This window comes from Cebus imitator, unplaced genomic scaffold (genome assembly GCF_001604975.1).
Source record: "Cebus imitator isolate Cc_AM_T3 unplaced genomic scaffold, Cebus_imitator-1.0 Scaffold568, whole genome shotgun sequence".
Taxonomy (NCBI): Eukaryota; Metazoa; Chordata; class Mammalia; order Primates; family Cebidae; genus Cebus; species Cebus imitator.
Window position 1 is genome coordinate 1,015,841 of NW_016107883.1, and position 27,497 is coordinate 1,043,337.

At 49.1% G+C, this 27,497-nt stretch overlaps 2 protein-coding genes across 4 annotated transcripts in view; both read left to right on the forward strand.

Moving 5' to 3' along the window:
* ALDH1L1 (aldehyde dehydrogenase 1 family member L1) overlaps nt 1-8,861 on the forward strand; it is an 86,422-nt gene extending 77,561 nt beyond the window's left edge. For both annotated transcript variants that reach the window (XM_017515988.2, XM_037734032.1), the window contains 4 exons: nt 2,363-2,528; nt 5,259-5,364; nt 6,568-6,767; nt 8,583-8,861. In XM_017515988.2, the coding sequence (XP_017371477.1) occupies nt 2,363-2,528; nt 5,259-5,364; nt 6,568-6,767; nt 8,583-8,638 (528 nt within the window). In that variant the 3' untranslated portion in view covers nt 8,639-8,861. The remainder of the gene's footprint in view (nt 1-2,362; nt 2,529-5,258; nt 5,365-6,567; nt 6,768-8,582) is intronic.
* An 8,024-nt stretch (nt 8,862-16,885) lies between these two features.
* SLC41A3 (solute carrier family 41 member 3) overlaps nt 16,886-27,497 on the forward strand; it is a 57,100-nt gene continuing 46,488 nt past the window's right edge. Inside the window, exons 1-2 of one of the 2 annotated variants that reach the window (XM_017515995.2) lie at nt 16,886-17,022; nt 25,185-25,484. In XM_017515995.2, coding sequence (XP_017371484.1) covers nt 25,212-25,484 — 273 coding nt within the window. In that variant the 5' untranslated portion in view covers nt 16,886-17,022; nt 25,185-25,211. The remainder of the gene's footprint in view (nt 17,023-25,184; nt 25,485-27,497) is intronic. The other variant, XM_017515996.2, reaches the window with a different exon arrangement.

Here is a 27,497-nt window from a genome sequence, read left to right on the forward strand (position 1 = left end):
AGGAGTGGAACCTGGGGCAAGAATTCAGTGCATGTGGTTTACTAAAAGCAGGGTCTTAGGTGAAGCCTGGAAGGTGAAGGGACCAGAGGAGGACCGGACAGAATGGAGCAAGGGCCTGGCCTCAGGGCAGCCTGGGCCTCACCGTGGACAGGGGCCCTGGAGCACAAATCCCCCTACACAGGAATGCCACTGGAGTCAAGTGGCCAGGCTGTGGGCCCCTGTGGCAGGCAGGCTTGGCTGTGGGCAGCCAGTAGGGGACAGCAGCTCCCATCAGGCTCCACAGCCACCTTGCATGGCCTTGGGGATCTGGTGGGCACTGGACAGTATCTCTCACCAGATTTATGCAATCACTCAGCCACACCTGGAAGAGCAGGCTTGATGCTGGCCTCGGGACAGATGGGTCATCCTGAGTCCCCTTGGGAGGTTTGTAATGCCTAAGTTCTTAGTTCCTCAGCTGGTTGGCTTCATTCTCTCGAAGTGGCTCAGATGTGGTGGGGATATGGAGCTGACGGTGTGAGCATTACATTCTTACCACATGGAGCCAGAGCGGGACGTGACTCCTTCCCCACCAACTCTGTTAGAAAACACTGTGGGGTTGACACAAGCCAGGCCCCAGCCATCCTTCATCCAGGCTGTGATAGCAGGGGTGGAGCAAGCTGAGGTTGGCTTAGCTTCCGTAAAGAGCCTGTCCCCTGTCCCCAGGTCCTGGAGAGCAGTGTCTAATCCCAGCGGGTAGCAGCAGGGATGCGGGAGAGACAACCAGCAGCCTCCACGTGTGGTTTCAGACAGATGGTACCTGGGAAACCAGTGAGAAAGAGGGCCTGTGAGCCGAGGGTTGAGGGAGGGGTCCCTGCAGAAGAGCTAGTGCTGGACCCAGGCTGGTGGCTCAGAGTCCGGAAGGAATGGGAAAGGGAAGGACTTTGTAGGAGGGGCTGGAACAGCTTTTGCTTTATAACAGTGGACCCTCAACACGGAGTGGCTGGAAATGGCAGTCCTTCCCTCAGCTCATGGTTCTGTGGGTGGCAGTGGCAGTCTAGGCTGGGGTTCACTGAGGCTCGCCTGGGTTCGTCAGAGCTTGCCCAAGCATCTTCAGTGAGTCTTGGGGCAGCGGGGCAGAGGCAGCTTCTTGGGACAGCTGCCCGTGGCCAGGGGGCCTGCATTCTGCAGCGTGTGCTGGGCCGTGTTCATGTGGACAGTGGCAGGATGCCTGAGAGTGACAGCAGAAGTTGAAGGGCCTCTTGGAATGCACAAAACATTGCTTCCATGCATTGTGCTGCCAAAGCAAGTCACAGGCTGGCCCAGGTTCAAGGGGTGAGGAAACAGACCCCACCACGTCATAGGAGGCACGAGCTCATCTTCCGTGGTAAGGGTGCTGCCTGCCTGGCCAAGTGAGACCTGTTGCCATGATGGGCCTGTCACAGGAATAGTGGGACCAGGATACAGACCCAGAACTACTAGAGATAAGGTGGCAGTCATGAGGGGATGGTGGCTGCGGGGGCACAGAGCTGTGCACACAAGGTCCTGTCTGGGGGTCTTCCAGGGAGTCATGAGACTTCCACAGTGGGGTGACTACAAGGGCCAGAATCCCAGGGATAATTCTCAGGACAGTCACAATCCCAAATAAAGGAAGTGAAGCTAGCATTCAGGAAACTCAGTAGGCTGCTTGTTCTTTGTATCCAAAAGAGATTGGGGTGTGGTTTGAGTCACCAGAACAGGAGCAGAGAATGCAGAACAAAAGCAACCAGGCTTGTGGAGACAGAACAGTCAGAGGTGCTCAGTGGTCCCTGGTGGGAAGGGCAGAGGGGGGATCCCAAGTGCTCCAGTCCCACCAGCATCTGATTAGGGCTGATTGGGGGTACAGAGTTTGCAAGATGTGAGATATACTAGCCTTGGAGGAGGAGGGTCAGCAGACTAGAGCGTTGGGCCCCTCCCCTCCACTTAATTTCTGTCCCACTTTGGCACCAGGGCTATTGCAGCAGGGCTGGTGTATCCCACCCACCCCACATCCTGGAGTCCCCCAGACAAATAGTTCCTTCAGCTTCTTGGTCCAAGAGGCTGGTGCAGGACCAGAGTCAAATACACCTGCCTCTCTCCTCCTCACCCATATTCCTGTGCACCTCCGTTCCCAGCCCATCTGTCACCAGGCTCCCGTCTCCTTGGAGACTTCTGTCCCTCTGCACATATGAACCATTTGGGATTTCAGCCTGGAAGGTAGATTTGGAGTCAGAATTTGGAACGCCCTGAGGCTGGAATAGAGTATGGACTTTCCTCAAGGGTCAGGCATGAGAGCTGGGTGAGGTGAGGATGATTGTCAGAAACTGTGGCAGCACAAGCCACGCCTGACTTGGAGGACTTTCTGCAGGTAGAAGAGGTGCGGAAGATGAAAGTGGGCAACCCCCTGGACAGGGACACCGACCACGGGCCACAGAATCACTATGCCCACCTGATGAAGCTGACGGAGTACTGCCAGCGTGGCGTGAAGGAAGGGGCCACGCTGATCTGTGGCGGGAAGCAAGTCCTTCGGCCAGGTGAGTCAGAGTGCATCAGGCCCGCTTGGGTCAACTGAGGCAGCAGGACTTGTGGCCTCTGGTTCCCTGTCCAGTTGAACTGGATATCTGAAGGCCAGGTACCTGCACAGTCAGGCTGCAGCCCCACCTGGGACCTGGGATGGACTGGGCCTTGGCTATTTGGGCACCAGCCATACCCGGGAATGGGATGAGCATTATTCAGTGCTGGTTTAGTCAGTATTGAACTGGATTCTGACTTGCCCTTACTGTCCCTGCAGCCTTGAGATTCTCTTCCCTATAGATTTCATGAGACTAGATTTTGTGATTTGCCTTCTACTTCGTTGGCTGTTACCTCTCAGCTGTTGCTCCACCTGTCCCCTCAATGCAGGTGCATCCCTGCCTGTCCTACAGACAAACTGCCCCCATGAGAGGAGCTCCAAGCTAAGGACAGGCAGGGATGCACCTGCATTTGAAGGGCCTGGGGGACATCCAGCTCAGACCCTACCAGATACAGGCCTCCAGGCTCCACGCCACCCAGAGCTCCTGATCACACAGCGAGGGGCATTGGACATTTCACCTGGATGTCCCCGAGGCCCTTCAAACTCAATGGCCATCACAATGTCCCAGCCAGCTTTGAGCCCAGACACATACACCTGCTGATCCAGGGCCCTCTGTCTGATTGAGCCACCCAGGCCAGAAGTGCAGCAGTCACAGGGATGGGCTGTTGGTGCTGCTGCCAGGGGACAGGTGCCATGACTGTCTTCGTCAACCCCAGCTCCTTCACGCCTAGACCAGGCTTTGCACAGAGTAGGTGCTCAGTTAATTTGATGGTGTGAAGGAGGGAAGGAAAGAAGGAATCCTTGACTCTTGTCTTTCTGTGACCCCTATTTAAATTTTTTGCCTGATTCTGTCGAATCTGAGAATCGTCCCAGTCTGGGTCTCCTCCGCCTCCCTGCCACTTGTGCTGGCTCCCTGCATCTTGCCTTGCTTGGTGTTACAGGAGCCTCCCAAGTGGCCCTGCGAGCCCGCTGATCCTTTACTCACACAGCTGCCAGGGTTAAGTGACTTCTCCTCCAATGTTAAGATCTTGCAGCAGTGACCCACCCTCCTGCAGTACAAGTTCAGACTCCTTGACCTCACAGCCACTGTCCTTCATGTTCTGTGCCTACTTGCCCTTGACCTGCACTGCAGCCACGTTTCATCCTCTCCAGAGGCTTCTCGTGCTTTCTTGGCCTCCATGCATTTGTTGCTACTTGGCTTAGCAGAGCTTCCCAGCGTCCCCACCTGGAAAACTTCTGCTTCCTCAGCTCACAGGACATCCAAGCACGGGTATGCTGTATCATAGAGACCCAGGCACCACACACCTCAACAGAGCTCTCATGACCATTTTACTGCTGCTGTCCCTGTCCACTTGCCCTCTTCCCACTCCCACTGGACTGCAGGTTCCATGAGACAGGTAGGGTAGGGGGAGTGTGACCAGGGCCCTTGCAGGGCAAGAATGGCCGGGTTCAGGATTGGTGGAAGACAGTGTGATGGGGGCCCTGTGCCAGGAGCAGGGCTAGGGAGCTAATAAGGGGTACAGCAGCACCCAGGAACCAGGAACAGTGGGAAGCCATCACCCCACCCTGGAGGGGACACAAGAAGGAGCAGAATTCCTGCAGCCCAGTGAGGGGCATAGCACAGCATGGGGCTGCCTTCTGGTGACCCAAGGACCAGGAGACCAGCTCTCAGGGCCCAGAGGGGGCAGGGGAGAGTACAAGGTAGTTGGGGAGGGGACAACAGAGAGGTGGCCAGCATGGCTCACATGCCCCAGCAGGAGTGGTGTGCAACTGTGGAGTGAACATGGGCCACACTACATAAACCACTGTGCATGCACATGAGTCACACTTTAAGAATTGTAATCAGTATTAAAATATCATTTGTAAATGTATGAAAAATATTGAATTTTACTAGTTAAATCACTTTTTACTGTTTTTTGAAATTTTCTCTTTCTCTAAAAACTAGAGTGAGAAAATTCCCGGTCTGTTGATTATTCCTAAGTCAGGCAGGATTGAATCTCAGTGAGGTCAGACAGGACTGAAGACCTCAGTGCAGCAGGTTCTCAGGGCTCTGTCTCTAGAGAAAACAGAAAGAAAGTATTTCTGTTGTCAGAAGTGCTTCCGCCCTGGCAACCAGAGCCTGTAGGGGCTGCATCCAGGGTTGGGACTAGGTGGTCCCTTCTTGACCCGATAGCATGAAGCTGGGCCTTGATAGGCACCCCAAGAGGGAGGAGGGAGGGAGCCCCAGGAGGTCCCAGTGTCCAGAGTGCCTCCCCCTCACTTTCTCCTTCTCCATGGCCTGCAGCTACAAGGGCCAATGGCAGAGCTGTCTGGGAGGTTTCACCTGCCAAAGATTCTAGGAGGTTTTGGATTAGCTGTCACCAGAAAAGCTCAGGTCTTTGCTTTGGCCATGGGTTCTGGCACTAGAGTTGGACGGACTTGGGATCAGGTCTCAGCTCTGTCACCTGCCAACCTGCAGCCGCATTTCCCTCAACAGCACTCAGTTAAAAGCATGGTGAGACCCACATCAAAGAACATGCCAGGTGAGAGAGCCATCTGCAGCATAGCGACACCCATCACACGGGTGCCACGATCCAGTGCTTATGCTGGGTCATCTGCAGGTGGCTGCTGTGGCACAGGCCCTGCTGACAGCAAGGCTGGACCGTTAGACACTGTGCCTCCCATGTGCAGCAGGCCTCCATCTCTCTTGCAGGGTTCTTCTTTGAGCCAACCGTTTTCACAGATGTGGAGGACCACATGTTCATAGCCAAAGAGGAGTCCTTCGGGCCCGTCATGATCATCTCTCGGTTTGCTGATGGGTAGGGAATCCTGCCGATGTTTCAAGGGCCCTGACTCTCTTCCACATGTTACTGGGGTCTTTGTGTGGGCTTTAGGAAGTAGTCCATGGGCAGCCAGGAGGAGAATTTAGATGGGGTGCAAGCCGTGGACACCACCTGGGTTGCCTGCTGAGTCTCCATACCCCTGAGAGGAAAGCCCTGTGACCTGGAGCTTTGAGTCCCCTGTGAGCAAAGGCAGCTGCCTTCCCTGTCCTCGTTCCTGCCACGTGCTCTGGAATGTTTCTTGCAGCCTTCTGGGTTCTGTTCTAAGGTCTGTTACTGTGCACTAAACCAGCCCCACACTGAGTGGCTTGGAATAATCACAGAGATTTATTTTACTTGTGATCAGGCTTCAATGAGGCAAACTCATCTCTGCTCTGTGAGGTGCCCGGCCTCATCTGGGGTGACAGAGCAGCTGTCCTCATGCTGCTGGGGGCCTCCCAGGAGGCTTCCTCTGTGTGGCAGCCTCGGGGTTGCTGAGGCACCTGGTTCCCCCTCGGAGGCCAGGTGGAATCCAAAAGGCTCTTTATGATCAGGCTCTTTAGAATCCCAGAGCATCCCTTCCACCACAGCCTATTGGCCAAGCCAGTCACCCAGGCCAGCCTGGGCTGGAAGGAAAAAACTGGACTCCATTTTTGGTGGGGGCGCTGAGGCCCCTGCTGTCACCTCTCAGCCCTGCCCCTTGTCTCTGTAGCACCTTGGAGCAAATTGCAAAATCGTGCCTCATCCTCACACTTTACTGTCCAACTATCAAAAATAAAAAATAAACACAGAAATTATCATCATATGCCAATGGTATCAGAATAAGAGACTTCACTGCCACCTAGCCAATAAATATGGTTGTAGTAAGTCTCCAAATCGCTGATGTTGGGTGAATGCCAAACCTGCCTAGGGCTTGCCTGGGTCCTTCTGTGTGTGAGGACCCAGTGGCCCCTCTCTGGGCCCCTGCTCCCAGTCTGTGGAGTAAAGGGCTCACCCCAGGATCCAGGAGCCCCTGTGGTAGCTGCCTGCACATGGGCCTCTGCCCTTCCTCCTCGCTCGCAGCCCAGCCTGTCCCCACCGTGCCCTCTGCACTGCAGCCCAGCACACTATCTCCTCTGAAGGTCTCGTGTGGCTGGAGTGTGGAGTGGGCTAGGCTCTCTTCTGCACCTCCCACAGGGAGTTCTTCCTGGACTTTCCCTCCAGGGACGTGGATGCCGTGCTGTCTCGGGCCAATGCCACGGAATTTGGCCTGGCTTCTGGCGTCTTCACCAGGGACATCAACAAAGCCCTGTATGTCAGCGACAAGCTCCAAGCAGGCACTGTGTTTGTCAACACATACAACAAGACTGATGTGGCTGCTCCCTTTGGAGGATTCAAGCAGTCTGGATTTGGCAAAGATCTGGGTAAACTACTCCTGCCTGTGATGTTGCTTTCATTTATTCATTCAACAAATATCTGTTCAAAACCACTCAGTGCCAGCTCCTGTCCCAGATGCAGAAATGTAGCCTTGAATACAATGGCTGTCAGGGCTTGCTTCTTACTGCAAGGGGACATTTGATAAGTCTGTGAGCAAGATGCTTGGAAAGGGGGAATGCTGGGAAGAAGGCAAGAAGAGTGGCCTGCGGGAGACACTCCAGCCAGGAAGCAGTGGGGGCCTCTCTGGCATGGTGGCACCTGTGCTGCCCAGACCTACATGGCAGGCAGGAGTTGGCCATCAAGACCCAAGGGTACATGTTCCTGGCTGAGGGTTCAGCAGGTCCTTGGGGGAACCAGCTTTGGTTGTGGAGCTGCACAGAGGCCAGAGTGGCGGGAGTGGGCCAAGGGGCAGCAGGAGGGAGGGGAGGAGGCCTGAGAGGCAGATAGGAACCAGATCAAGGGTCCATGGGCCATGGTCAGGGGCTCAGGTTACATCCTTAGAATGAAGAGGAGCCATGGGACCGAATTTGCCCCCGAGTGAACATCCATGGGTGTTGCGAGTCTCCCAGTAGAGATGAAGTCACTGAGGCAGCAGCAGGCAGGTCCCCCTGGCACACAGCATAGGTCCCCTGGTGCTTTACCCATTGGGTGGCGTAGAGTTCTGCTCTGGCCCTCTCTCCCTGGGCTGCTCTGAGCCTTGGGCTTTGTCCTGCTCTCAGCAAGGGGAACTAGACAGGTCTGATGGGCAGGCTTGGCAGGGGCAGCTGGCAAGGTCTGGGGGAGCTGTGTGCTGTCTCAGAGGTCCTACCTGTCTCTCCAGGCTACTGTGCCAGCCCAGGGACCACAGGGAAGGTCATACTGAGGCTGGGGTCAAAGGGTGGTCACTGTTTCCAGTTTTCTGTCTACCCCCATCTTTCAAGTCATGCAGAATCTTCCAAGGGTGCCTGTGGGAGGGGCCCACATGTGCCCACAGGGCTGGGCTCACATGCACACACGTGTAAGCCGGACACTCCTGCTCCCTCTGTCCCTGTGGGCCTCCTCTTCCTGCCTTCTCCCAGGCCACCTTCCTTGTGCCCACCATGGGAATCTATGAGGCCCATGGCCACCCAGGGAAGGTTATAGCTGCCAAGTCCCCGGGACATGATCTGGGCTACTTACGAATCCTCCCTGAGTTCCCCCAGCTCCCTCCCAACCCTGGTCCCTGTGTCCTGCTGAGAGAACCAGCACCCTCTTGGACAGGCCCACAAGCCAAGCCTTCCAAGCAGCCCTCCTGGGCAGGCCCAGGACCTCAGAGGAACACGGCAGTGGCATTTGGGACAGTGCCACACCTGGGGCCAGCCAGAGCTGCTGGGAGGCTGTCAGGCAGCCCCAGGCCTCACACTTGTTGTGGGGCTGAAATGCACCAGCCACATAGCACTGCTAAGGTCCGGGGTCTCAGGGCAATGTGAGGTATCCCCTTTTCCCAGCCACAGCTTGATGCAGACGCAGCTGGGGTCAGCCATGGGAGAAGAGATGGGCCAGTGAGTCCCAGCAGTAGCACTAAGTCTCTCTACCCTCTTCTGTCTGAAGGGGCTTCCTGCTGTCTGGACAAGGCGGTGGGAGCCAGGAAAGATTCTTAAATGGTTGCCTCAGATTGGCTTTGTATTCCAGGGGTCCTGGCCCACTATCCACTGCCAGGGAGAACCTGGCTAAGATTCATGACCTCACTGGGCCTCAGCTTTGCCAAGGGGTAAGACACTTGCAGCCCCCAGCAGTGCCCTGCCTGTGGTGGGAGATGCTGTGACCTTTGTGGTGTCTTACAGGAGAGGCAGCTCTGAACGAGTACCTGCGGGTCAAGACGGTGACTTTCGAGTACTGAAGAAAGGTCTCTGTGAGAAGAAAGTCCCTGCCCCTCCCTGGCAGCTGGGGCTCCCTCCCTCTCAAGCCCGGGTGCACAGCACATCCCACCTGTGGGGCCAGTGGAAACCCCCCTGCCTGCACCCCACATCAGCATCTCGGACAACCTCTGTCCAGTCAGAAGCAGCCCTTGGCTGGGTGAGGCGTGCCCCCTACCTAGGGAGAATAAAGCTTCTGAAGAGAGATGTCTACATCTCCGTGTCTGTCTGCTGCACCCGTGGGTGTTCCTGGGTGGGCCTGGAAGTTGTGCAGTCACCTGGGCATGACGGTGTTGCTTGGCCTGGGAGAGCCAGATGCCTGGGGAGAGAGACAGGCCCACCACTGAGGCCTGTTCCCACAGGGCCACCTGCTGGCAGTGGAGGGGAAAATGAAGGCCAGCCCTGGGCTAGGGCTGCTGCCACCAACCTGGAATCCATTTGGGTAAGATGGAGACTGGCTGGGAACCCCGGGTGGACACTGTGGTGGCAGAATAACAGTGGGAAAGTGGAACAGACATGAGGAAAGGTGTGGGCAGGTCCAAGTGGGCAGATGCCTATGTCAAGCTCATAGTCAAGCCCTCCCTATTCCCCAGACCTCCCCCGTGGTCCATCTGGGAGCCTGGAATCATTTCCTCCTTAGAGATTTGTCCCATCAGGGTTTTAGTAACAACAATAAACATAATAGCAGGAAACATTATTGAACTCTCACTACACATAAGGCACCATGCTGAAGGCTCTACCTGGATCACCTCATGTAATCATCAAGCCTATGAGGGAGGCGCTGATATTGTCTTGACTTTACAGATGAGAAGACTGAGGCTTAATGACTTTCTCAAGGTCAGCTTGCTGTGAAAATAGTAATCCTCTGTTATGGCAGTTCATAACTCACACACTTATTTTCTCACAGTTCTGGAGGCTGGAAGTCTGAGGTTAAGGTGCCAGCAGGATTGTGTCTGGTGAGGCCTCTCTCCCTGTCTTGTGGATGACAACCTTCTTGCTGGTGTACTTGTGCAGAGAGCGCTCTCCCCTGCCTCTTTCCCTTTTCTTCTAAGGACTCTAGTCCTATTGGATTAGAGCCCCAGCTCATAACCTCACTGAATCTTTACTATCTCCTGATAAGCCCTATCTCCAAACAGAGTCACACTGGAGGCTAAGGATGCAACATATGAATGTGTGGCGACCCGATTCAATCCTAATATCTCCTAACATTGTATGAATCTTTATTATTTACAAATATATTTTATGTCTATCCTATCTTTAGTTTCCACTGAAAACTAAAGCATAGCAGCTCTTTGCCAAGCTACTCACTGCTTAGACTCCAGCCAGGCCTCTGGATTCCTGAACCAGCACTTGCAAGTGCCTCCGTGTGAGGGGGAGACAGAGGGGCATAAAGTAGTCTGCAGGAACTGGTACACATGGCCTGTCATTAACCAAGGCCCCAAGAAATGGATCCTGTGCCCTGGTGTGGTGACTGCCCTTTGGAGCTTGGCTGCAATGCTTGGTTGCCCCCTTTTCTAGAATGCTACCGTTTTCCCCATGGTTTCTCCATGACTGAGGCCACTTGTTGGTTGCTATTGGTCATTATTCTTTGCCAGTTTATTTTTCATGCATTAGAGTTAAGAAGAAAATAATGTCTTGTACCCATAACTCTAAGAATCATAAATCAGACAGGCCCACCTCAAAATTTATAGAGTCCAGGGCAAAAGTACAAGTAAGGGTCCACAAACCATGTATTTAAGTATTTAATGATTATTGTAAGCCACAAATAAAATTATAAATCTCCTAACCAATTGAATGTGTTACAGGTATTTAAGCATGGGCGGGGTAGAAGAGGACTCCCCGCCAACCTACTGGAAATGTTGGGTGATAGTTCAGCAATTATTGAATTGCCTCTCTACGAATGATAATTCCACAGCGCCAAGGAGAGGCCAGTTCCTGATGGTTCACACCTGTTAAAATCAAAATGTTAATTGAATGCAGGCCCCAGGGAGAAGCAACTTTCTGGGCACGCATGTTAAGAGGCAAAAAATGGTCAAATATGACCTTCCGTGGGCACACTCCACTGGAAAAAGGAAGAAAGCCTCAGATGGACATGGTGATAACTCCCTAAACACATCACATGTGCTCAATTCTAAAGGGTAAGGACAGCACTGGGCATGTGGAAAACCCACCCTCAGGGAAAGAGGCGAGCTTATAAAAGTCTCATGGTTAAACAGGAACTCTTTAACCTTCACAGGCTTGCTTCGTTCTCCTCCAAGCGCACCTTCCTTTCCGTTCCTGTTCTAAGACTTTTTTTTTTTTTTTTGAGACGGAGTTTCACTCTTGTTACCCAGGCTGGAGTGCAATGGCACGATCTCGGCTCACCGCAACCTCCGTCTCCTGGGTTCAGGCAATTCTCCTGCCTCAGCCTCCTGAGTAGCTGGGATTACAGGCACGCGCCACCATGCCCAGCTAATTTTTTGTATTTTTAGTAGAGACGGGGTTTCACCATGTTGACCAGGATGGTCTCAATCTCTTGACCTCATGATCTACCCGCCTCGGCCTCCCAAAGTGCTGGGATTACAGGCTTGAGCCACCGCGCCCGGNTTAGTAGAGACGGGGTTTCACCATGTTGACCAGGATGGTCTCGATCTCTTGACCTGGTGATCCACCCGCCTCGGCCTCCCAAAGTGCTGGGATTACAGGCTTGAGCCACCGCGCCCGGCCCTCTAAGACTTTTTAAATAAACTTCCTTTCCTGCTCTGGAACTTGCCTTGGTCTCTTTTTCTGCTTCATACCCTTCAGTCGAATTCTTTCTTTCAAGGAGGCAGGGACTGAAGTTGCTGTGAACCGGTACAAATTTGCTGCCAGTAACTCAGGGTAACTGAGATCTCTTCCATGGGTAACAAATGGACCCCTCCTCTTGACCAAGGACCTGAAATTAACCTGAAAAAGTAGTTCAGGTCCTTCGGAGGGACAGAGCAGACTCTTTGTAGCAATAAGATACAAACATGACAGATGGCAGGCCCTAAAATAAATCAAGGTGTTTTGCCCCCAAATGTATTTCTTCAACGTATTTTGAAGTGGCCCTGCAAAGCTGTCTCTTGGGAAAATCTACATTCTGCAAAGAATCTCCTTCCCTTTCCAGGTCTTTTTTCTGATCCAGGAGAGAATTAACTAAGAGTCTGACACCTTTTTAAGTCTGATAAGAAACATTTACAATCTATTCCCTCTGAAGACTGCACGACTAGGAGGCTTTATCTGCATAACAAAAACCTTGGTCTCCACAAGCCCTGTCTTAACCCAGACACACCCTTCTGTTGATTCCAGGTCTTCAGATAAATTCTTTCAACCAACTGCCAATCAGGACATCTTTGAATTCACCTGTGACCTGGAAGCCTCTCCCTCCATCCCAACCCTTCCTGCCCACTTCAATTTGTCCCTTCTTTCTGGACCCCACCAGTGTAAATTGTACATGTGTTGTCTTTTGTTTCCCTACAATGTATAAAAACAAGCTGTGGCCAGACCACCTTAGGCACACGTTCTCAGGACCTCCTGTGTCATGAGCATGTCTTTAACCTTGGCAAAATAAGCTTCTAACTGATTGAGACCTGTCTCAGATACTTTTTGGTCTACATAATAAATAAAACCAAACAACTGTAAAATAGTCTATATTCTGGCTTTGACAAATGTACCTTCATAGAGATCTGTGAGGCCAAGTTCAAATGTAGAATTCTTGGACTCCTTGGAGTTCGATGTGGCACTGTGAGAAGAGACAGCAGTGCCCCAACCTGCTTATGTGGGTGTGTGCTGATCTGGGCACACATCCTAGAAGGGGGATTGAATCCACTGGAGCTCTCAGGTCTTAGGCAGCTGGAGCACCATGCAGAGGCTTCCAGTGGACATGGCCCCTCACTCCATGACAAGCAGGTGAGAAGGCCTGGCTGGAAGAGGGCATCTTTGTACCCCTTCCTGATTTAGAGGGTTTGACCTTGGCCTAATTTTGGCCCTCAAAATTGGCCCTTACAATCTTACATCCCCACCTCTTCCACAATAGCCATTGGGCCTAGAGGGAGGGAACTTGTATAGTTTTAGCACTAGAATATTTCCAGTAAAACAGGACTGGGCCCAGTGGGATGCCAAATGAGGGATTCATCTCTCATTCAGAATACCGTGATTTTGGTTTCCTTGGCAGTAAAACAAAGAGACAGAAATAGCATTTTTAGTTTGACAATTATAAGAGTGATTTCTGCGTCAGAATAGAAGAAAGGGCCTATTCAATTAGGGTGCCAACTAAAAATATGAAGAAAACTTACAATCTGGTACTCTATAGAATTATTACAGCCAAGAAATAATTCATGATTTAATCTATACTTAAAAAAAACAAAAGTTAGGGTCAAAATGTACTATCAAGTGTGATACTTTTCCTTTAAAAAATTTTTGTTAGCCCCTTTATTTTCTAATTAAGAGAAATTATAGTAAGACTAATTTTTGTGTAAAGTAAGTTCTAAGCTTATTATGTTTGCCCTATTTGCATAAAATTGATTAGCCATATAGGCTCCTTTTAAGTTGGCTTTCCTGGAATTTTACCTAAAAATATACTATTTTAGTTAAAGTCTCGGTAAATTAACCAGTCTCTAATTGTTCTGTTTTAAAAGACTCTTACTGAACTTACGCAAATAACTATATTACTATAAAATCACAATCCAGACTTTGGAGAACTCAGAGAGAAAGGTAAATTTGTTTAAAAAACATACTTCACTCAAATAATTCAAAAGAAAAATATTTTCTTGACCTTCTTTAAAGTAGCATCTTTTAAATAAGAAGTCTGGGTCGGGTGCGGTGGCTCACGCCTGTAATCCCAGCATTTTGGGAGACCAAGGCAGTTGGATCACGAAGTCAAGAGATGGAGACCATCCTGGCCAATGTGGTGAAACCCCATCTCTACTAAAAATGCAAAAATTAGCTGGATGTGGTGGTGCACACTTGTAGTCCCAGCTACTCAGGAGGCTGAGGCAGGAGAATCACTTGAACCCAGGAGATGGAGGTTGCAGCGAGCGGAGATCACACCACTGCACTCCAGCCTGGTGACAGAGCAAGATTCTGTCTCAACAAAAAAAAAGTCTGTTTTCTGTGGAAATACCATTCACAAGCCAAGTAGCTCATAAGAGCTGTCTGTCAGGCACTGTGGAGTCCAGCAACTCCTCCCAGAGTTAGAATTAGTCCTAGGAAAGGGTTCCCTGCTTACCAGTATCTCCTCCCTATGTCCCCAGATAGTAAGATTCCATGTAAACCATTTTTATTTTATTATGGAACTCTTTTGGGCACCATTGTTTCCATTAACATACCGATCGCTTCTGTTACCATTCCAGATTAAGGCAGTAAATGCTCTTCAACTGTAAATTCTCAACTGTGCATTTCCTGGACAAGCCATTTTTAAAATTAATTTTTGTTGGGGATTTCCCTGTAGGGCCGCTGTGTGTCACAGGATGTCAACCCCCCCAGACACTCCCACTGAAGAAGGGAATTAAATAATAGCAATAATAGTAAAACAAAATCTTATAATTTGTAGTTGCTATGTTGTGTGCTGTTTAATATAATATCTCTCCAGCTCTGCTGGAGGTAGAATATTAACTGCCTTCCTGTAAACCATTTAACCTTATCTATCTTCCCCACATTCTTAGCAAAGTTCCCAGGCATCTAGAAATTCCTGTTTTTATTACTGACCAGCTGCAAGGTCACAAAGCAGATAATCTCAAGACTGCAGAATGTGTTTCTCAAGATGTTACTTTTTAAATGTAAAGTATATCACAAGACATGTCACAAGTTAATAAACTGTTCTTTGTTCTGGCTTCTGTAAATCTGCTTCCTGCTTCGTCACCCGTACCACCTAGGTGCATAAAAGGCACCCCATTTTCTTTGTCCTTTGCTCAGAATTCTGCTGAGCTCATGATTAGTTTGAATAAAATCCTCCTGCAACCCCACTGGTCTCTCCAGATCTCAGATTTTCCCACTACATCACAAGGCCCCCAGTCACCCAGAGGCATCTGTGAACTAGAATTAGATTCCTTAACAACTTCCTAGGAGAAAAACCAGCTCAGAATAAACCAAGGACTGTCAACCAAAGGGAGGTCTGGGGCTCAGGAGGATTTACCAGTTCCATCAGGGGAGAAGCTCAAAGTCTGGGAGGCTTCAGTGAGCCCTCCTCATATCCTAGCTCTGAATTCACACAACTCCTTTGGGGTCCTGAGTCTTCTCTAAGGCCCCATGTTGGGTGGCAAATTATTGTCGATGAAAAGAGTCAAACTGTCTAAAATATGTGAATAGATTTATTATGAGCCAAATATATGTGAGCACGCCCAGTGACACAGCCTTCAGGAGGTCTTGAGAACATGTACCCAAGGAGGTTGAGGTGCAGCTTTATTTAATACATTAGAAGGAGGCATGAGACAACAAGTTAAGTTCATTTAAGAAATAAATTGGTTTGGGCCAGGTGTAGTAGCTCATGCCTGTAATTCCAGCACTTTGGAAGGCCGAGGCGGGCAGATCACTTGAGGTCAAGAATTTGAGACCACCTTGCCGATATGGTGAAACCCCGTCTCCACTAAAAATGTAAAAATTAGCCAGAATGGTGGTGGGTGCCTGTAATCGCCGCTACCTGGGAGGCTGAGGCACAAGAGTCGTTTAAACCCAGGAGGCAGAGGTTGCAGTGAGCTGAGATCATGCCACTGCACTCCAGCCTGGGCAATAGCACCATTTGATCCCGAAAGGCCAGACAACTCAAAGAGGGGGAGGGTGGTTCCAGGCTATAGGTCAATTTAAACATTTTCTGGTTGACAATCAGTTGAGTTTGTCCAAAGACCTGGGATTAAAGAAAAGAATATCTGGGTTAAGATAAGAAGTGGACCCAGCGCTTTGGGAGGCCAAGGCGGGTGGATCACGAGGTCAAGAGATCAAGACCATCCTGGTCAACAAGGTGAAACCCCGTCTCTACTAAAAATACAAAAAATTAGCTGGGCATGGTGGTGTGTGCCTGTAATCCCAGCTACTCAGCAGGCTGAGGCAGGAGAATTGCCTGAATCCAGGAGGAGGAGGTTGCCGTGAGCCAAGATCGCGCCATTGCGCTCCAGCCTGGGTAACAAGAGTGAAACTCCGTCTCAAAAAAAAAAAAGATAAGAAGTTGTGGAGACCAATGTTTTATCATGCAGATGAAGCATCTGGGTAGGGTAGCAGGCTTCAGAGAAAAAAGGTTGCAAAATGTTTCTTATCAGACTTAAAGTCTGTGTTGATGTTAATGCAGGAGAGGGATAATGAGGTCTGTTTGGCCTTCACTTTCCCTTATGGCCTGAACCAGTCTTTCAGATTAAATTTTAAAAGCCCTGGCTAAGGACGAAGTCCCTTCGGATGATTGGGGGCTGGGGGGAAGGGGCTTAGAATTTATTTTTTGGTTTACAATATAATGATCTGTTTTGCCCAGTCTTGTGAACTTGCCTCCCTCAGGCCCAGCCCTCTAGAGATGGCCCAGACCTCTTTAGATCCTGTTCCCAGCACGCGGACTGTCAAAAGGCATTTTCGAGTCCACCAGGGCAAATTGAAGAGGACTGGGAATTGCCAATTTCATTAGGTGTGATGGTAACACTATGGGAATGTTTAAAAAATAGGCCTTACTGATTAAACATACTCGAGTATTTAAAGGAGAGTTTATGTCCTGGGATGCTTTAAAATTACTCTGGAATAAAAAGGAAAAGGAAAGGCCTGTGTGGGGTGAAGCACTTTTTTTTTTTTTTTTTTGCTTATTAGGCAAAATGCAGGCCCCAAGGGAAGCTGGCTGTGGGGTGGGTTCCTGTTCTCTGGCCCTTTCCATCCTGACAACTCCGTAATAAAACCCACAGCAGCACCTGCGCCTCTGCTGCAGCGCTCCCGCAGGGGCGGCCGGTGGGGCCCCGGCTGCTCGGACTCCGCGGCCGGGCCCCGGGGTCCTCCCACCTCCCTGTCCCGCGGGGGGTTTCTCCAGTCAAGCCCCGACCCTTGGGTGTGAACCCGCTCCCTGGCGACAGGAACGGGACTGGCGCAGGTAGGCGCGGCGGGGAGGGCCCGAGCTCGCGAGCCTCCACCCCACACTTCTATCCCTGCGATCCCCGGCTCCCAGCTCCCCAGGCCCCGGCGGGGCTCCGCGCTGCCCGGGCCGGAGCGTCCGCGACAGTCCCCGAGCGCCAGGCTGCCCGAGGTCCCGCTGCCCGGCCGGGGCGGAACCAAGGACGCCAGGCCTTCCTGCTTCCTGCCGGAGCCGCAGGCCCGCCCCGGCGTCCTCTGCCCGCCTCTTTCCCGCCGCCACCTGGGAGGGGACCTGATAAGCGCGGCCCTGTGCCTGGCGTGGTTAGGGCGGAAGGTGCGGTCAGCCGGGCCAAGGCGGGTCGGGGAGGCGCGCGGGAGAGGGCGCCCGGGCGGGGGTGCGTGGGAGGTGGGCGAGCCGGGCGCCGGGTCCTGGGTGGGAGGTGGGTGAGCCGGGCGCCGGGTCCTGGGTGGGAGGTGGGTGAGCCCGGGCAGGAGGGAGAGCCAGGTGGGGGCCGGGATTCGGGAGACTCGGAGAGGGGAGGGCGCGCGGGAAATGAGGTAAACCCGAGGAGTCCGGAGGGGCAGCCTGGGGAGAGGTGGGGCTACGCTTGCGGGAGGCCGTTGGGGCTCGCCGGGGTGCGAGCCGGCTCTGCCCTTAGGTGTCTGAGGCCGTTCCCTACACCGCTGCGGCGTGCACCCAGCGGCCGGGTCTCCTCCATCCTAGCCCGCTGAGGGCGCTGCTCCTGGGTGGATTTCACAAGCGTGACTCCTGCAGCTGCCCGCAGCGCCCGTGCCCAGGGAGCCCTCGCTGCTGCCTCAGCCAGACGTCCCGCCAGTCTCTGCCGCAGGCTCAGCCCACTGTCCTGGGTGGGCTCGGTGCAAACCTCTGGTGAAGAAAGCCTCCTGGGGTGCCCAGCCAGGAGTCTCTCTCAAAGCCTCACACTCTCACCATGCAGGAGAGCCAGCGGAATAGGTCTCTTTAAAATCCCATTTTTTATAATGTTTTCCTTTTTCTTCCAGTTTTTTCCATATGACTTTAGTCATCAAATCCCACTTTTTTAAAAGCCTTTTACACCAGTGTTTTTCAAACTGTGGTCCCAGGACTAGCACCACTGCCTTCCCTGAGATGTACTAGAAACGTGGGTTCCCCAGCCCCACCCCGACTTTCTGAACCCCAAACCTTGGGGGTGGGTCCCTGTACGTGTCTTTAGCAGGTTCTCCTGGTGGTTCTGACCACTGATCTGAACCATTAGGGCTTTGAGGAGGCTGAACTGGGGGTGAGGATGAGCCAGGTGCCCTGTGATGAAAATGCATGACTTCAATCTTCACAGCCTTACACAGTAGGTAATCTTGCCCCATTTCACAGATTAGGCAACAGAGGTACAGAAAGTTTAACTTTTCCAAAATCACACACCTAGAAAGGGGAGGGACTGAAATTCCGACCTTAGGTTCCAGCTCTAGAACATTCCCACTGGGGCAAGGTCTCATGTGAAGGTGGGGATGGGTGAAGCCCAGAGGCCCTGGCAGCCTCCCTGCCAATCAGAGACCATTAGTTTCAGAATCTCGGCTGGCCAGGTGCATGGTCAGCAGTGGACCTGCCTGACTGCTTGCCTTTGGGTGAGCTCTGGTCTGTGTGAGCGGCTGGGACCAGGCCCCAGAGCAGGATGTGTTTACACTGGGGTACTGACTGGGTGCCCAGAGCCCGGGTCCAAGGTCAGCCTCACAGGGTGACACAGTGATGCTTCTGGGTGACAGTATCTGTTTCCTCCTCAGTCCGATGGGGACGGACATCTCTTTACCCCTTGCTGGCAGCTGGGAGGGTGGACAGCCTCACAGACCCAAGTGTGGCTCTGACCTGTGGCCCTGGGTGGGCCATGACCTGTCCTGCCCAGCCCAGCCCCTCTCAAAGGAGGACAAAGGTCTATGACCACTGTCCCATACATAGCAGGGTTTCATGGCCTCCACACTACTGACATTTGGAGTGGGGCAGTTCTTTGCTGTGGGGTGCTGTCCTGTAGCATCCCCTGTTGGGACAACCAAAACCATGTGCAGACACTGCCGGGTGTCCTCTGTGGGGACCCTGGAGGCGATGCCTCCACCCCCATCCTGGCTCCTCCCTGCGGCTCCAGGGTGAGAGGTTTCCTGATGCACAGCCCCCTTTCCCACAAGAACTTCCTCTGGCCTGTGCTTGAGGACTTGGTTGTTCATCTGCATGAGCTGTCAGTGGCACAGTGACATTGGAGCATGTTCTCCTTGCAGACACTCCAATGTTCAGGTGGAGCTGAGGGGCCTTTGACCACACCTACAGCTGTGAGGTCCCCCACCCTGCAAGGCACACAGAGCAGGTGGGAATGACTGTGGTACTGATGGCAGCTGGGCCCTGCTCCTGGATCACCCTGGCCAGGCCCTCCTCTGGCACCTCGTGCAGGCACAGTGAGGGGGGACCCAGGGCTGGGGCTCTCTAGGTCCAGCTGCGTGCGTGTCCCCAGCATAGACCACACATCAGGGCAGCACCTGCTGCTCTGGTGTTTGCTGTTACCAAGCACAGTTGCTATGTGCTCTTGGGTGAACCTCCTCGGGCACGCCTGTGAGTGACTCACCCAGACTGGGGCCGAGTGAGGACATATGGCCTCTAGTGGTCACTGGCCAGTTGTCTCTGGCAGGGGAAAACCCAGAGCCCTTTGGCCGTGTTCAAGGCCCTTCTTCCTACCCCTGCTCTAGTGCCACCAGGTGGCAAGGTGAAGCACCTCATGCCAGGTTCATTCATTTATATTAAAAAAAATTTTTATTGACACATAATAGATGTACATATTTTTGAGGTACCTGTGATAATTTAACACATTCATATAACTTGTGAAGATCAAATCAGTGCAATGTAGACATCCATCATTTTAGAGATTGGTCATTTATTCTAGAAACATTTGAATTCTCATCTACCTATTTTGAAATATATAATAGATTATTGTAAACTATAGTCACCCTATTGATCCATCAAACACTTTATTTCTTTCATCAAACTATATTTCTAGCCATTAGCCATCCTCTCTTCTTCCCCCTGTTCCCCCATAGGCTTTGGTAACCACCAGTGAACTCTCTTCTTTGTGGGAAGTTTTTTGATTTCAAATGCAATCTCTTTAATTGTATATCTATTAATATGTTTTATTTCTTCCAGAGTCAATCTTATTAGTTTGTGTGTTTCTAGGAATTTGTACATTTTATCTAGGCTTTTAAATTTTTTTTAGCTTTATTTTTTAACATTTATTTTAGGTTCAGAGGTACATATACAGGTTTGTCATAAATTAGATGTCATGGGGGTTTGATGTACAGATTATTTTGTCACCCAGGTAATAACCCAATAAGTAGTTTTTGGGGTGTTTTTTGAGACAGGATCTTGCTCTGCCATCAAGGCTGGAGTGCAGTGGTGCAGTTTTGGCTCACTGCAACCACTGTCTCTTGGGCTCAAGGGATCCTCTTGCCTCAACCTCCCAAGTAGCTGGGACTACAGGTGCACTCCACCACAGCTGGCTAATTTTTGTATTTTTAATAGAGATGGAGTTTCTCATGTTGCCTAAACTGATCTCCAACTCCTAAGCTCAAGCAGTCTGCTTACTTTGGCCTCCTAAAGTGCTGGGATTACAGGCATGAGCCACTGCACCTGGCCAGATAGGTAGTTTTTTGATCCTCTTTCTCCTCTCACCCTCCATTCTCAAGTAGGCCCTGGAGTCTGTTGTCCCCTTCTTTATGTGCATGTGTACTCAATGTTCAGCTCTCACTTATAAGTGGAACATGTGGTATTTGGTTTTTATTTCTGCATTACGTTGCTTAGGATTATGGCCTCCATTTCCATTTATGTTGCTGCAGAGGACGTAATCTCATTTTTTCATGGCTGCGTAGTATTCCATGGTGCATATGTACTGCATCTTCTTTATTCAGTCTTCTGTTGATGGGCATTTAGGTTGATTTTATGTCTCTGCTATTGTGAATGGTGCTGTGATGAACATACCTGTACATGTGTCTTTAAGGTAGAATGATTTATATCACTTGGGGAAAAACCCAATAATAGGATTGCTGGGTTGAATGGTACTTCTGTTTTAAGTTATTTGAGAAATCACCCCACTGCATCCCACAATGGCTGAACTAATTTACATTCCCACAAGCAGTGTATAAGTATTCCCTTTTGTCTACAACCTCACCAGCATCTGTTATTTCTTGACTTTTTAATAATAGCCATTCTGACTGGAGGATTTTCCAATTTGTTAGCTTAAAATTACTTCTATATTTTCTTATAATTATGTTTACTTTTGGTCATAATGTTTCCTCTTTCATTCCTAACTTAAGTATTTGAGTCTTCTCTCTTTTTTTCTTGATCAGTTTATCTAAAGGATTGTCAATCTTGTCAATATCTTTAAGAACCTAACTATTGATTTTGCTGGCTTTTTTTGTTTCTCAATTCTCTATTTCCTTTATTACCACTCTAATCTATATTCATTCCTGCCTTCTATTTTTTTGGGTTTAGTTTGCTCTTCTTTTTCATCTTAAGATGGAAGATTGATTTATTAATTTGTTCATTTCTTTTTAAAGAAAGTGACATTTATAGCTATAAATTTCCCTCTAAGCACTGCATTAACACATGCCATAATTTTTTGGTATGTTGTGTTTTCATTTTCATTCATCTCAAAGACATTTCTAATTTCTCTTGTGATTTTGTCTTTTACCCATTAGTTATTTAAGAGTATGGGCTGGACATGGTGGCTCATGCCTGTAATCCTAGCACATTGGGAACCTGAGGTGAGCAGATCACTTGAGCTCAGAAATTCGGAACCAGCCTGGGCAACCCAGGGATACCTCATCTCTACAAAAATTTAAAAAATTAGTTGATTGTGGTGACGCACACCTGTAGTCCCAGCTACTTGAGGGGCTAAGATAGGAGGATTGCATGAACCCTGGAGGTCTAGGCTGCAGTGAACTGTGATCATGCAGCCTGGGTGCTGGCCTGAGACCCTATCTAAAAAAAAGAGTATGTTGTTTAATTTCCACATATTTATGAATTTCCCAAATTTCATTCTGTTATTGACATCTAATTTTATTGTATGGTGGTTGGATTTTTGTTTGATTTTGTGTGATTTCAGTCTTAAATTATTCAATTCATTTTTCCTAAGATAGATCAAGCCTACAAAATGTTCCATGCGCACTTAAGATTGAGTATTCTGCTACTGTTGCACAGAGTGTTCTGTATAGATGTGTTTGATCTAATTGGTGTATAATGTTGTTGAAATTCTCTTTCTTTTGTTGGTATTCTGTTAATTGTTCTATCAATTATTGTCTTTTTCTTCCTTTGATTCTGCCACTTCTACTTTATATATTTTGGGGCTCTGTTGTTAGGCATATGTACGTTTGTAATTGTTACAACTTTTTGATGGATTGACCCTTTTATCATTATCAAATATTGTTCTTTGTAGTGAGAATTCTTGTCTTTGTCTGTTTTGCCTGATATTATTAAAGTAGTAAAGCCACTCCAGTTATCTTTGGGTTACTGTTTGCATGTTATATTTATTTAAATCCTTTTACTTCCAACCTATCCATTTATATTTAATGTAATAATTGATAAGATGGGATTTATGTCTGCCATTTTGCTATTTGTTTTCTGTATGTCTTATGCCTTTTTTCCCCCATTTCCCCATTACTGCATTGTTTTGTAGTAAGCAGATCTTTCCTAGTGTATCACTTTTATTTGCTTGTTATTTCTTTTACATTTTTTTTCTTAGAGATTGCCCTGAGGATTACAATCAGCACTTCGGTTTATAATAATCTAGTTTGGATCAGTAGTAACTTAATTCCAACGTGATTTACGTAGTTGTCTTTAAATTGGATAAGAGAAAAAAGAGTTACTAACAAAAACGTGCTTATACTTAAGAAAATCTGTCTAGGTGGTTACCTTCACCAGTGCTCTTTCTTTCTCTGTGTGGATTCAAGCTAGTGTCTAGGGTCCTAATTCGGTCTGAAAGACTCCCTTTAGTGTTTCCTTTAGGGCAGGTGTGCTAGAGACGAATGCTCTGTGTCTGTTTATCTGAAAATCTCGTAATTTCTCCTTTACTTTGAAAAGATAATTTTGCTAGGTAAGAGTTCTTAGGTGACAGCTTTTGTTGTTTGAGCACTTTGATGCCATCCTATTGCCTTCTGGCTTCTATTTCTGCTGAGAAATGAACTGCTAATCTTATAGAACAGTGGTCCCCAGCATTTTTGCCACCAGTGACTGATTTTATGGAAGACAGTTTTTCAACAGACTGGGGCGGAGGGGAGGTGCTGGTTTGGGGATGAAACTGTTCCACCTCAGATCATCAGGCATTGGATTCTTGTGAGGAGCGCACAACCTAGATCCCCCGCATGCGCAGTTCACAGTACGGTTTGAGCTCCTATGAGGATCTGATGCTGCCGCTGATCTTACGGGAGGGGGAATTCAGGCAGTGATTCTCTCTGGGAGTCGCTTACCTTCTGCTGTGTGGCCCAGTTCCCAACAGGAGTTGGGGACCCCTGCTCTATAGGATCCCTTTTACATGATGAGTTGCTGCTGTCTTCCTGCTTCGAAGATCTTTGGCAGGTCTTGCTGTACTATCTTGGAATTTATTCTGCTTGGAATTTGTGGAGCTCCATGGATGTGGAAATTAATGTTTTATGCAATCAGGAAAGGTTTTGCCCATTATTTTTCAAATGTTCTTTCTACCTTCCCCCTTTTCAACATTTATATTGTTATGCTTGATATTATTCCATAGTTCTTGCGGGTCCTGTTTCTTTTTCTTTGTTCTTTTTCATTTCTGTTCTTCATACTGAATAATCTCTCTCGATTTATCTTTCAGTTCAGTGATTCTTTATATTCCCCCTGCTTAGATCGGCCATTAGCTCTTGTAGGGAATTTTACATTCCAGCTGTTGTACTTTAAAACTCCTCAGTTTCTATTTGGTTATTTTAAAAAATAATTTCTGTCTCTGTATTGATATTCTGTATTTGACTAGACATCATTTTGAAGCTTTCCTTTGGTTCTTTCAGTATGGTTTATTAAGTTCTTGGAACATATTTAAAACAGCCAGTTCAAAGTTTTGGCCTCCCTCAGGGACAATCTCTATTAATTTTTTTTTAATGGGGCATCCTTTCTTATTTTTTGGCATGTCTCATTTTTGTTGTTGAAAGTGGACCTTTAATAGTTTATAACACGACATGTGTGGAAATGAGATTTTCCCTCCCCAGGATTTGCTGTTGCTGCTTGTTGTTGTTTGTGTAGTGATTTTTCTGAACCAATCCTGTAAACATCCTTCATTCTCTGTCGTATGTGGCCACAGAATTCTCTGCTTAGTGCCAGCTGATGACCAGTTATAGATTTCCTTGAACTCTGTGCCTGGAACTCCGTGCCTGGAATGAATGTGCCTCCTGGTCTTTACACAGGAGCCCTGTGTACACACTGGGCACATCCAGTCTGGTGCTCACTAGAGCCTCTCCAGCCTTTACCTGCTGCTTGTACAAGGCCTCCAGGAGGTGCAAACCTGGGGCCTTCCTAGGAATTTCCTGAGTGTCTTCCTGGCCACGGGTGAGGCACTATCAATTGGTGGCCTGCTATTAGATTGGGGCAAAAGGAATTGCGGTTTTTGCCGTTAAAAGTAATAGCAAAAACCGCAGTTACTTTTGTACCAAACTAATAGAATCCCCGAGTGTGTGGGAACTTTTCAACACCCCCGTTGACATCCCCTCCCTCAGCTTTTCCTTTGAAGCGTTTTCATTAGTCTATTGTCCACCCCAGCGGATAGCCACTGTGCCTATAATTGTTTTCTACTAACTTTTCCCAGGGCAAAAGGTTTTTGCACCAGGTGAACTCCAAGTGGGGTTAAATACAGACAGCCCTCTAAGTGGGGTTTTAGGGATCCCCATATGGGTCAAAAAATAATCCTTTGGGCATGGGGATTTGAAAGAGCTCCGGCCTTGTCATACCCTCCAGGCTGCTGGCTCTTACTGCAATTGTGGGCTGTTGAGAGCTGGAGAGGGTAGTGGGACCAGGCAAGTTAGAACATCACCAGCATCTTGAATGTTACAAAGTGATCTTTCTTGCTGAGAGTCAGCCGTTTTTCTTGAATAGGTACTCCTGGATGCCTTGAGCCTTTGATACCAATAACAGTTCTGAAAAAGTTGATTTTGACAGTGTTTGCTGTTTTTTTAAACTGATTTTACAGAAGAGAGAATTTTCAGAGGCCCTTTTTTGCTGACTTCAGCTTATGTATGTTTGTGCTCTTCTGTATGTTTTGTGCTCACACATGTGCATATTAAACAACAAACTATTGTAAATTGGGGTTAATGATGCTGGTGGAGCAGGCGCAGAGTAAGGGCTGCAGTTTGGATGGGACGATGCCGGTCTGGGGCTGGACAGGTGCCTGAGGCGCCTCGGGCGTTAGTGCCATGGGATTCAGGAACTCAGCCCTACAACACCCTGTTGCTTTGTATCTCCCACTGTAGGGCTGCCAGGCACTCAGCTGTGCCCAAATGGATGGGACAGAGACCCGGCAGCGAAGGCTGGACAGCAGTGGCAAGCCAGGGGAGCTGGGGCTTCCTCACCCCCTCAGCACAGGAGGACTCCCTGCAGCCTCAGAAGATGGAGCTCTCAGGGCCCCTGAGAGCCAAAGTGTGGCCCCCAAGCCACTGGAGACTGAGCCTAGCAAGGAGACCGCCTGGTCCATCGGCCTTCAGGTGACCATGCCCTTCATGTTTGCAGGCCTGGGGCTGTCCTGGGCAGGCATGCTTCTGGACTATTTCCAGGTAAGAGAGAACTAAATGAGGATAGGGAGGGGGGCACTGTCAGATGTCACCTATAGAGTAGGCAGCTTCACATCAGGTCTAGCTTAAAGGATATTGGAAAGGCCTCTCAAAAAGCCTTTTTTTTTTTTTTTCTGTATATTGGGCAAAATTCTTTTAGTCTATGGTTATAGAGACTAAATTTAACTCAAGTTAATTTTCAATAGACAGTTTATTAGCCCATATGATTGATGTAGACCAAAACTTACTTAATCATTTCCCTTCTGATGTACTTTGAAATTTAACAACTGTGTCAGTCAACTAGCACTGCCATAACAAAGTCCCACACAGTGGGGGGGCTTCAACAACAGACCTTTATTTTCTCATAGTTCTAGAGGCTGGAAGTCCAAGATCAAGGCGCCTGCAGTGTTGGTTTCTCCTGCGGCCTCTCTCCTTGGCTTACAGACGACTGCCTTCTCCCTGTGTCTTCACATGATCTTCCCTCTGTGCATCTCTCTGTCCTAATCCCTCTTCCTAAAACCTGTCAGATTGAATTAGGGCCCGCTCTAATGACCTCATTTTAATTTAATTACTTCTTTTTTGTTGTTGTTGAGATAGAGTCTTGCTCTGTCACTCAGGCTAGAGTGCAGTGGCGTGATATTGGCTCACTGCAACCTCCACCTCCCAGGTTCAAGCAATTCTCCTGCCTCAGCCTCCCAAGTAGCTGGGATTACAGGCATGTGCTGCCACGCCCGGCTAATTTTTGTATTTTTAGTAGAGATGGGGTTTCACCGTGTTAGCCAGGATGGTCTCCATCTCCCGACCTCGTGATCCACCTGCATGAGCCTCCCAAAGTGCTGGGATTACAGGCGTGAGCCACCACACCCGGCCTAATTTAGTTACCTCTTAAAGGCTGTGTCTCCAATTACAGTCTCATTCTGAGGTACTGGGTGTTAGGACTTCGACATATGAATTTTTGCAGGGGCATACTTTAGCCCATAACCACTTAAAAATGTTACTAACAAATGCTACAGTGAATAATCTTGACATAAATCATTTTCTACATTTCGGAGTAAATCAGTAGGATAACTTGTTGCAAGTAGAATTACTGGGTGAAGAGCATGTGTCTTTGTGGCTTTGATGGAGATCGCCAAATCATCCGTCTAATGGTAGGACGTCATCCTTCCTCCAGCACCCCAGGGAAATGCTTGTTGCCAACACTCAACCAACACAGGTCTTTTCAACCTTTTTGATCTTTAGTAATCTACTGGCTGGAAATTGCATTTCATTGTATTTAATTTAATTTAATTTCCCTTGGTGCCTAACAAGTTATCCCAAAACTCACACGTTTATTAAGCATGTGTGTATCCCAATAATACACACATGCTTAATATAATAGCATGTATTATGTCATGGTTACTGTGGGTAAAGAATCCAGCTGAAGTTTAGCTGGCTTTTCTGCTTCATGGTCTGTCCTGAGGCTGTGGCTCCAGTCCAGCTCACTCACAGGGTGACGTTCGTGGTGGGTACTGGTCTACCAGCCTCAGCTTCTTACTGCTGTTGCCCAGAGGCCCCCTCAGGTCCTCTCCATGTGGACGCCTCCAGCATGGTGCCTGCTTCATCAGGGTGCAGTCCAAGATGGAAATAGAGTCTGCTGGTGAGACAGCCATCACTGTCTTCTGTAACCTAGACACAGAAGCAGCATTACCTTGCTTCTGTTGGTGAGAATCAGGTCACCAGGTTCGGCCACATTCCAGGGGAAACGATTGCCTAAGAACATCAGTACCAGGAGGCAGGGTCAGGGGCCGTCCTCAAGGGCTTCTGCCTGCCGTGGTCATTATAGTGTGGTCTGTGCTTCTTATTATGAGTGAGAGAGGTTGAGGATCTTGACATTTCTATTTATATTCTTTGCTCATATTTCTATGGAGTGGTTGTCTGTTTTCTTCTTGATACCTAGGGGCTTTGTATATATTAAGGAAATTGGTTGTTTAATTGTGATGTGGATTACAAATGTTTCCTTTTTTTTTTTTTCCATTT